Consider the following 11700-nt stretch of genomic DNA (forward strand, 5'->3'; position numbering starts at 1 on the left):
AGTGCCCTATCATCTTTCTTATATCCTTCAAAACACAATTAACTAGAATGCGAAGGAATAAATCGGGGGATGAGTACCCCACCACCTTCCCCACATCCCTCAAAACACAGGAAAGGGAATCATTCATCCTCAATTTGCCTCTCCGTGAGCGCGATGAAACCACCGTCCTCACCTCCAACCAAGAAACTCAAATACCAACTGAAAACAAGGGGGACAAAACCACAATCCTTGCATAATACCCCGGAAGCTCAAATGTCAAGATCACTTTTAAAAGAACAAGTTAAATCCATTTCTCCTTCATAAAACTCATTTTTCACCAAAAAGTCTCAAATCAACCTCGATAATCTATTCTTCAATTCTGTTTGAAATTCCCAAAAGCATAACTCCCAAATTTAAAATAATTGCATAAAACCCACTTTCAACTTCATTCTCAAGTTCAATAATTTTTCGAGATCCAAAAATCATCTTTCTTCAACAATCAAATTCAAATACTGTAAATTCACCAAAACTCCTCAAAAGGTGATTCTTTAATCAAACTCAAAACATAAATCTTTTCATATCAAATCCAATTCAAAACATAATTCCTTTCTTAAATAAATCAAACCCAAAACATGATTCTTTTCTTAATAAATCAAACTCAAAATAGTATAATTCTTTTCTTAAATAAAGAAAACTCAAAACATAATTCATTCTTTTCTTAATAAATCAAACTTAAAAAGTAATCATTTTCTTAATAAATTGAAATTTAAAACATAATTCTTTTTTTAATAAGTCAAACTCAAAACATAATTCTTTCCTCAAATAAATCAAACTCGAAATATAATTCCCTTCTTGATAAATCGAATTCAAAATGGTATAATTCTTTTCTTAATAAATCAAATTCAAAATATAATACTTTTCTTAATAAATAAAGCTTCAAAACATAATTCATTTCTTTTTTTAATAAATCGAAATCAAATAATATAATTCTTGAATCCAAACTTTTCTAAATAATACTTCAAACAAAGTCTCCAATTTTTATAAAAATTTCGAGAGCATCCTCTCTAAAATTTGGACTTTGCCACCCTTCAAGGGTCCAAACCAAACCAAACATCTCTCAGTCATTCAAATCACTTTCAATAAACCATTATCACAACAACAACACTCAAGAAAGGAAAAGTATAGAGAGACAATGAGAATACTAAACAATGTGAACAATGAAGTAAAAAAGAAAATTAAAATTAAAATTAAAATCATAAATCAGATTATTAATTAATTAGTCTTAATTTCAGATTTTGAATTTTGAAAAATAAGGATTTGCAATTAAACCAAATCACAATTGGCACAGTTACTCCCAATATCACGCTAACCTCTCATTCTCTATTTGTGATCTCTGGTCCGTAAAGTCACTCGGGAGCCGCTGTATTTTCCTGTTGTCCAGTCCGACGCCGCCCAGCCTCTCCTCATCCCATTTGTGCTCCGTTGCGATGTGAGATAGCACCGTAGCAACCCCCGTGCATCCTCCTTCTCCTTGCCCACCTGCCGCCCAACTGCCGCCGGCCGTGCAGGCCCATCGCAGCCTCACCGTGCGTGGTAGTGTCGTCAATTTCTAGCGCCATACGTTCATACATGCATAACCATCACATGCACGTAAATGGAATCCAACTTGGATGAACTGCTTTTGTGATGCCCCATCGTCATTCACCAACGACAATTCCTCTCATTCACATGTAGTCACTAGTGGATAATAAGCCAGATGCTTTGTTTACTAGGTATGCAAATAGTTAGTCTAATACTTATGTGGCCGGTTTGATTAAGTAGTTACTAGTAACATATGCCGGATGTTCAATTCAATATGTATGCAGATGGTTATGTTGATTCTTAATTGCATGGTTATTCCTTTTGATTCGGTTTATTCATGCACAGTTAACAATGACTGGATGCTCAATTCACTAGGTGTGCGGATAGTTATCCTAATGTTAGGGTTTATGGGGTAATTTGGGGTGGAGTATTTTTTTATTTTATTGAGCCAATTCTAAAATCCATTGTTCACAAAGGTAATTGTCTACCTAACAAAATTGCTTAAGAAAATCAACAAATCCATAACTCAATCAACCAAATCTCATCAATCCCAATTTAAACCAACTTTAAGGTAGCGTTTGTTTTGAGGTACTGAGACAGAGACTGAGAGACTGAGACTCAGTATCGTGTTTGTTAGTTCAGAGACTGGTACTAAAATTTCTGTCTCTGTCTCTAAAATTTCAGTATTTCAGTACCTCCAAAAAGTAGGGACACAGGGGACTGAAATTTTTAGAGATGTAGACTGAAACTTTAATAACATTTTATACCTAAAATACTTTCATTTCAATTAATTAATTCCAATTTTACCCTTTGTGCAAATTAAATTAGAGTTTCATTCTTGTTTCAATTCCTGTCTCCCATTTTACACCAAACAGAATACTGAGATTTATTTCAATCCCTGTCTCTTAGTCTCTGTCTCTCAGTCTCAGTCTTTCTGTCTCTGTCTCTCCACCAAACACTACCTAAAAGCATAAAATTAAGAATTCAGAATTCTGAGCCTTCTCAAACAGTTTCAAACCAAATCATTCCTCAATATAAATATACATAAACCAGATTTCCAATGCAACTCATTTCTCAATATAAATATATCAATCATATTTTCAAATCAAGATTTCATTAACTATCACAACACCAACTCAATTAATAAAGAATTAAATCAAATAAACAATCATATTCTTTCAAAATAACTCAGTTCATAAGACTCACATAATCACTAAAATTATACAATTATAAATGCATGTAGTAATAATGAGGGAGAAATTTTTGAAATTTAATTCACATTAAATTTAGAATTAATTTTAGTATAACTAAATGAAAAAAGATAATTATAGAAAAAAAATAATTGTGTCAACTAAATTAAGAAAGTGATGCACACTCTTTTATGAGCGTAAATATCATTAATCATATATCTTTATTTATTGTCTATAATATTTTAGTTGAGTCTCGCTACACATCCAAGTAATTTTACATTCAAGTCATTTAGTTTACACTGCGGGAATTCTTCTTCTTCTTCTTCTTTTTCCTCCTCCTCTTGTTTCTTCTTCTTCTCCTTCTCCTTTTTTTTCATCTTTTTTTTTATTATCGTCATCGTCACCACCACCATACCACCACATCCATCTCCTCTTTCTCCTTCTCCTTCTTCTCCTGTTTCTTTTTTATTTGAATTTCTTTGATTTCCTCCTTCCTTTTCTTCTTCCTCCTCTATCACCATTATCGTCATCACCAACAACACAAATATTTTTCTAACATTTTTATTGATTTTGATTCTCTGTGTTGATCGAATAGACTGAAAATATTATCAAAACAAAACCATTGTATAATACCAAATGAACCGAAAATGGTCCATTATATAAATTTGAATTTAGAAACACCTGTGTCTCGAATGAACTGAAAATATTATCAAAACGAAACCATTGTATAATACCAAATGAACCAAAAATTGTCCATTATATAAATTCGAATTCAGAAATACCTGCGTTTCGAATGAACCGAAAATTAGCTCAAAACGAAACCATTGTATAATACCAAATGAACTAAAAATTGTCCATTATATAAATTCGAAATTCGATGATAATGATAACGATGATACGTATTAGAAGAAGATAATGACGATAACAATGATGATGATGATGATGGAGGAGAAGGATGAAAAGAAAGGAGGAGACGGAATTCCAATAGGAGGAGGAGGAAGATGTATTGTTGGTGACGACGGTAACAAAATTGAAAAATAATAAAAAAAGAGGAGGAGAGGAAGAAGACGTAGCATCCGGAATGATGAAGAAGAAGACGAAACATCCGAAGAATAAGAAGAAGACGAAGCATACGAAGCATCCGAAGAAGAAAAAGCGCAAGGGGAAAGAAAAACGAAAAAAAGAAACCCGTAACTTAATTCACTTGGATCAATTTAGATGTAAAATTATTTGGATGTGGAGAATTACTCATTTTAGCTACGTAGCATTAAGTGTACTTTGTTACCAACAACGATATTAGATACTAATCAATATACTTTATTCTTTTTTATCAGTGCCTATTCAATTAAAATATTTTTATAAGCTGATGTTAAAAAAAAGGTCTAAATATACTAGTAATATGTATGTTGATTAAAGTTAAGAGCCACCGAATTTTTCAGTTTTGCTAATCCATAGATGATTGTATGTTGTTAATTGCTGCAGTAATTAATGAATATTAAATAAAATAAGTTCCGATTAATTTTGACTAAATTTTTTTGTTATTAAATATTTTTGTGTAATTACACACTCTTCTCCTATTAGTTAAATGCTTATTAGATTTTAGTTAAAGTGCTTGTCTCTTAAATTTTTTCTATTAATAATACTCTCATATTGTTATTGTATTGTATTGAATATAGAGTAGTATGGTTGAGACTTGAGAGGTGTCTCTCTCTCTTTCTCTCCCTCCATTGAAGTAACTTACTGTTATCAGTATCTCACACTCAAATCAGAATCAGAATCAAAATGAGGTTGTTGTTCTTTGTCTCCGTTTCTATTTTTCCTAATTCTTCATCTTCCTCAGGTGCTTCTTTCACACTTTTCACCTCTCTGTCTGTCTGTCTCTCTCTTAATTTAGGGTGCACTGTACTTATGCAACCTTGTAAGTTTCGGATTCTCTCAAAGCAGAGTCTCTGTTTGAGGCTCACAGCTTTTCGTTTGAGCGGCAATAGAAGGTACCATACTACCATTAACACACAAACACTAGCATTGCTGCACATCCACATCATCATGAATTCATGATCATCCACATTATTATTATTATTATTATTAGAAGTAAATTTTTAGCTATTATATCTTTCTGAAGGTTTATTTGGTGCTAATTTTATAAATTTAGATGAGTATGTTATCAAGAATAGTGGATTGGGAGTGTTAGGATCTAAAAAACACGGGAATTTTCATATAAGCATTCTTCTTGCAGGGACAGAAGTTTTGAAGGATGAACAATTCCTTGAAGGATGAACACCCATAAATTTTTATAAAGAAAAACTCAAGGACTAACCATTTTAGTTTATATTGACCAGTAATTTTGGCCAGCAATCCCATACGTGTACCTCAACAGCTTAGTATCGTATGTAACATTTTTAAATATTGATGGTTAACTCTGGATCAAAAAGAAGGAATTATACTAATCCTGTAGCATTGCTCGTTTAGTCATTTTTATATTGTAGTCTATGGATGGTGTGTCTAGTATGTAGTATTCTACTCTTAATCTACAAGTGTGATTACTGCTTTCATATACCTTGTCAACCAGTTATTTTCACCTGTCTTTTATCTTCTTTTTAACTGATGTTACTCCTTTTCGACATCCAACAGCGAATTCTGACTGAATACCTGAATTCAAGGGACATGAAGCTAGTGCATTGTGAGTTGGAGAAGTGATAGAGGTAGCAATGTACCTACACGGATCATGATATAACTTGGCTACTTATGGTTGGGTTTTGTTCAGCTGGTTATAGATATCGTAGCCAAAAAAGGTATACAGGGCATGTATTTAATTTAATTTAATTGTTTTTTATTATAAAAGTATAAACAGAAAAAAGAACTCATTTGACTTGGGGCCTGGGGTGTCTTTAATAATATATTCAGTGTAACTTAAAAATGTGTCTAAATCAACGACTAGTTATGTGTAAGCAAATAAAATGCATTTCCTAAACCCTCGTCCTCGGTTACTCGTTCTGCTCCTCTACTCTCTCCGCCCTCTCTCTCTTTTCTCCACTTTCTGCTTTTGAGATTGAGAGCCTTTGTCTTCGAAAATTAACGGATCTCATCTGAAACAACATCACTTAATATTCTCTCTCTCTAGATATATGAGCTCACCTGTGTCGGTGAACTTGATTTCCGATTCATCGAGGTGAATTCCATGTTTCATCATTCCCACATTGCGTTTCCTGAAAGACTTCAATACAGTAACGATTCCATGCGCTTAGATTCCCATTTTTCTTTCCTTTAACGAAAATCTGATTACTATGCTCATATTCACATTCTGAGGTTCAATTGCGATGCAAAACACATGTTTTTTTTTTTTTTCTTTGTCTTGGTTTGATATCGTTTTGATTTTTATTGGATGGTGCTGCAGAGGGCACGAAAGAGTGCTTAGTGATTGAGGGGGAAGAAGAAGAAGAAGAAGAAAATGTTGACCAAGTTCGAGACCAAGAGTAACAGAGTGAAGGGGCTTAGTTTTCACAGCAAAAGGCCCTGGATACTTGCGAGTCTTCACAGTGGTGTGATTCAACTATGGGATTACCGCATGGGAACCCTCATCGACAGGTTTGACGAGCATGATGGCCCTGTTAGAGGTGTTCACTTCCACAATTCTCAGCCTCTCTTTGTCTCTGGAGGTAAGGCCATTGTGTTGTTTCTGCATTTGATTTGTTCCATTCACTGCTTAATACTCTGTTCCATTGATTGTGCATACGCTATTGTATTCAACTATGGAAACATAATCTAGGTTATGTCGTACTCATCTAAATTATGTTAGGATCCACCTAAACATTTCTGGTAGGTAATATATTTAAGTTTTAGAAAGCATTTGTTTGTGTGTGTTTGTGTAGTAATAAGTATGCTTCTAGTATTCATGCTGATAATCATATTATCTCTTTACCTGTTAATCTTTGGTTGCCCCATGGTGTTGATACAGTGAGCAATACACATGACGGGTACATTTTGTAATTATTCGTGATTTGTTTTGGCTGTAATTTATATAAAAAGGATATATCTTTGGTGTAATTGAGATTATCTAGATCTGTTAATTTAGTAACAAATCCGTTCTTTTAAAATAAGCTCTGTGTGTCATTGGTTGGGTTTAAATGTGATTTTCCTGCACTTATGTAATTATGTTTGTCACTTGATAAAGAGAGGAAGGGAAATTCACTTGTAGAAGGGGAAGGTTTTACTTCATATTATTTGCTGCTTATTGGTGATGGTTTTGTTCTTTTTCTTTCTTTCTTTTTTTTCCCTTGGACAGGGGATGATTACAAGATTAAGGTTTGGAACTACAAGTTGCATAGGTGTTTGTTCACTCTTCTAGGACACCTTGATTATATTCGCACTGTGCAATTTCATCATGAGAACCCGTGGATTGTGAGTGCAAGTGATGATCAGACTATTCGCATATGGAACTGGCAATCACGAACATGTATATCTGTCCTAACAGGGCATAATCATTATGTTATGTGTGCTCTATTCCATCCAAAAGAGGATATTGTGGTGTCAGCCTCTCTAGATCAGACTGTTCGTGTTTGGGATATTGGTTCTCTCAAAAAGAAGGCTGGGCCTCCTTCAGATGATATATTGCGTTTTAGTCAGATGAACACGGATCTTTTTGGTGGTGTTGATGCAGTTGTTAAATATGTGTTGGAAGGTCATGATCGCGGGGTCAACTGGGCTTCTTTTCATCCTACACTTCCTCTCATTGTCTCTGGAGCTGATGACCGACAAGTGAAACTTTGGAGGATGAATGGTAAAATTGAAGCCTAGTTATTTTCTTTTTTATTGTCCTGAATAACAACCGAGTGGTAGTATCTGTGACTTTCTATTTTGCATACTATAGTTGAGCTGCCGTAGGCTTTCATATACTATACTCATTGATGTCATTGTGGTTATTAAAAATAGAGTTATGCTACGTGTACACCAAAATCAGCCACCAAAGTCAGCCACCAGTATAAAATACATGCTGGAGTATAAATACACATTGAAAATAAATTAAACTATACATGTATTTATACATAAATACATTGGTGGCTGATTTTAGTGGCTGACTTTGGTGTACAAATAGCATTTTTGTTAAAGATATTAGCATATCATTGTTTAGTGCTGGCAACAAAAATGTTTCATAAAATACATTTTTTGTGTGCATTAACTTTTGTACTAGATGGTTAACCAAGAAGAAAAAGTATTTGCTGTCGTCTCGCACATTTCACTAATAAAATTTATGTTGTGTTCAGATACTAAGGCATGGGAAGTGGATACTCTGCGAGGGCACATGAATAATGTTTCATGTGTTATGTTCCATGCCAAACAGGACATCATTGTATCAAATTCTGAAGATAAAAGTATTCGAGTATGGGATGCGACAAAGCGCACTGGAATTCAAACCTTCCGCAGAGAGCATGATCGATTTTGGGTTCTTGCAATACATCCTGATATGAATCTGTTGGCTGCTGGTCATGACAGTGGAATGATTGTCTTTAAGCTGGAGAGAGAAAGGCCTGCTTTTGCAGTTAGTGGTGATTGTTTATTTTATGCAAAAGACCGTTTTTTGCGTTACTACGAATTTTCAACACAGAGAGAGACACAAGTACTTCCAATTCGACGACCTGGTTCTTTAACTCTGAATCAAAGTCCGAAGACTCTTTCCTATAGCCCGTCTGAAAATGCAGTTCTTCTCTGTTCAGATGTGGAGGGCGGGTCTTATGAGTTGTATACCTTATCCAAGGATGACTCAGTTATTGGTAGGGGAGATATGCAAGAGCCCAAGAAAGGTCTTGGTGGATCAGCTGTCTTTGTGGCTAGGAATAGGTTTGCTGTGCTCGACAAAACCAGCAATCAAGTCCTAGTTAAAAATCTGAAGAATGAGCTTGTTAAAAAGAGTGCTCTCCCGATTGCCACAGATGCCATATTTTATGCTGGAACAGGCAACTTGTTATGTAGGTCAGAGGATAGGGTTTTTATATTTGATCTTCAGCAGAGGCTTGTTATCGGTGATATTCAGACCCCTTTTATCAAGTATGTTGTCTGGTCTAGTGACATGGAAACTGTTGCCTTGCTCAGCAAACATGCCATTGTCATCTCAAGCAAGAAGCTTGTTCACCAATGCACCCTCCATGAGACAATCCGCGTGAAAAGTGGAGCATGGGATGAAAACGGCATTTTTATTTACACAACATTAAATCATATCAAGTACTGCCTTCCTAATGGAGATAGCGGGATAATAAAAACACTGGATGTCCCAATTTATATCACAAAGGTTGTTGGAAACACCATATTCTGCTTGGGTCGGGATGGGAAAAACAAAGCTATAGCTATTGATGCGACTGAATATATCTTTAAGCTTTCTCTCTTGAAGAAAAGATATGACCATGTCATGAACATGATAAAGAACTCCCACCTTTGTGGGCAGGCTATGATTGCATATCTACAGCAGAAGGGGTTTCCTGAAGTTGCCCTTCATTTTGTGAAAGATGAGAGAATTCGGTTCAATTTGGCGTTAGAGAGTGGGAACATTCAAATCGCTGTTGCATCAGCCACTGCAATTGATGAGAAAGATCACTGGTATCGATTAGGGGTTGAAGCTCTTCGACAAGGCAATGCTGGTATAGTAGAATATGCATACCAGAGGACCAAAAATTTTGAGAGATTGTCTTTCCTATATCTCATTACTGGTAATGTGGAGAAACTTGCAAAGATGTTGAAAATTGCCGAAGTCAAGAACGATGTGATGGGCCAGTTTCACAATGCCTTATATATGGGTGATGTCCAAGAGCGTGTTAAGATTTTGGAGAATGTGGGTCATTTGCATCTTGCATACCTCACTGCCAAAGTCCACGGACTACATGATGTTGCTGAAAGGCTTGCGGCTGAACTGGGGGATGATCTTCCATCTTTGCCTGAGGGGAAAAAACCATCTCTCTTGATGCCACCATCACCTGTAATAACCAGTGGTGATTGGCCCCTTCTTAGGGTCATGCGAGGCATATTTGATGGTGGCTTTAGCAATACAGATGGCGATGCTGAAGAAGAAGAGTATGAAGCTACTAATGGTGATTGGGGTGAGGAGCTTGATATGGTTGATGTGGATGGCATACAAAATGGAGACATTTCTGCAATTTTGGATGATGGAGAGCCGGGTGAAGAGGATGATGGAGAAGGTGGATGGGAGCTGGAAGATCTGGAGCTTCCCCCTGAAGCTGAAACTCCAAAAGCTTCTACCGGTACACGATCTTCAGTTTTCGTGGCCCCAACACCTGGGATTACAGTTAGCCAGATGTGGATTCAGAAATCATCTCTTGCAGCAGATCATGCGGCTGCTGGCAATTTTGATACAGCAATGAGGTTACTGAACAGGCAACTTGCAATAAAGAATTTCACTCCCTTAAGATCCATTTTCCTTGATCTTCATACTAGCAGCCACTCCTACCTGCGTGCCTTCTCATCTGCCCCAGTTATATCACTTGCTGTTGAAAGAGGTTGGAGTGAGTCATCTAGTCCAAATGTAAGAGGCCCACCCGCACTACCTTTCAAACTGTCTCAATTAGATGAAAAGCTCAAAGCTGGTTATAAATCAACTACAGCAGGGAAATTCACCGAGGCTCTAAAGACATTTACCAGTATCCTTCATACAATTCCTTTGATTGTCATTGAGTCGAGGAGGGAAGTTGATGATGTGAAGGAGTTGATTATCATAGTCAAAGAATATGTTTTGGGTCTGCAGATGGAGCTGAAGAGAAGGGAAATTAAGGACAATCCAGCACGCCAGCAGGAGCTTGCCGCGTATTTCACCCATTGTAATCTCCAAACCCCTCATCTGAGGCTAGCTTTGCTTAATGCAATGACTGTCTGCTACAAGGCAAAGAACCTTGCCACAGCTGCCAACTTTGCGAGGAGGCTACTCGAGACCAATCCTACTGTCGAAAACCATGCCAAGACAGCAAGGCAAGTTCTGGGAGCTGCGGAAAAGAACATGACCAATAACACACAGTTGAACTATGATTTCAGAAACCCATTTGTGGTTTGTGGTGCAACTTATGTGCCAATTTACCGCGGACAGAAGGATGTTTCTTGTCCGTATTGCACTGCACACTTTGTGCTGAGCCAGGAGGGTCAGCTATGCACTGTATGTGACCTTGCAGTTGTAGGGGCTGATGCTTCTGGATTGCTCTGTTCTCCTTCCCAGATACGTTGATTGAACTTGCTGGAACAGGAGCACTTTGTTCAGTTTTTGTTTCATGTCAATTTTCAGCAGCAGATACTAGTCCCTATTGTTTAATTAATATAATTCCCTATAGAAGCTAAAAGAAGTTTGAGTGTGTTTCTTCGCTTCTCTTTCTTATTTTTCATGGTTTCTTTTTTTAATTCTTTTATGGTGCCTTTTGTTTGCTGTCTAATTTTTTTTAAATTACTTTTTATAGTAACTTTAAAATATTTAAAAATTTTTACCTTTTAACTTTAAAATTAATTATTTAACCTATTTTAACAATTAGACAATATCTTTTAGACATCATAACAAACACTATCAATATTTTGGGCATGTGAAAGTTTTCATTCATGTACTGTGCTGAATTAACTTTTAGGTTGAGTTGATATTTTGAGGCCTTAACCAAATTAAGACATTGGTAAAATTTCAAGTATCAATACGAGGGGATAGATATTCTCAATTTTTTTTTTCAATTATTTGATAAAGTATAATCTTTTATCATTCAATATTTTTTCATGTATATGGGTATGTGAAGTTTCCATTCATGTGCTGTGCTAAATTAACTTTAGGTTGAGTTTGATATCGCTACATTTTAAGTTGAGTTTGATATCGCTACATTTTGAGACTTTAATCGATGCTTGAAAAAATATAACATCAATAAAAATAGAGTAAAGTATCGTTTTTGTCCTCGACGTTTGGGGTAAATCCTATTTGTGTCCC

General features: G+C 35.9%; 1 protein-coding gene across 3 annotated transcripts; it reads left to right on the forward strand.

The window, feature by feature from the left end:
* LOC107613087 (coatomer subunit alpha-1-like) lies at positions 5674 to 11117 on the forward strand. 3 transcript variants are annotated; one of them, XM_016314938.2, is made up of 4 exons: positions 5674 to 6056; positions 6145 to 6406; positions 7033 to 7527; positions 8012 to 11117. In XM_016314938.2, the coding sequence occupies exons 2-4, from the start codon at positions 6199 to 6201 to the stop codon at positions 10966 to 10968; spliced, it is 3660 nt and encodes a 1219-aa protein (XP_016170424.1). In that variant the 5' UTR covers positions 5674 to 6056; positions 6145 to 6198; the 3' UTR covers positions 10969 to 11117. The 3 variants fall into 3 exon arrangements, with proteins under 3 accessions (XP_016170424.1, XP_016170422.1, XP_016170423.1); XM_016314936.2 differs by having other exon boundaries at positions 5674 to 5974; XM_016314937.2 differs by having other exon boundaries at positions 5674 to 5919.

Source organism: Arachis ipaensis, chromosome B08, assembly GCF_000816755.2.
Source record: "Arachis ipaensis cultivar K30076 chromosome B08, Araip1.1, whole genome shotgun sequence".
Lineage (NCBI taxonomy): Eukaryota > Viridiplantae > Streptophyta > Magnoliopsida > Fabales > Fabaceae > Arachis > Arachis ipaensis.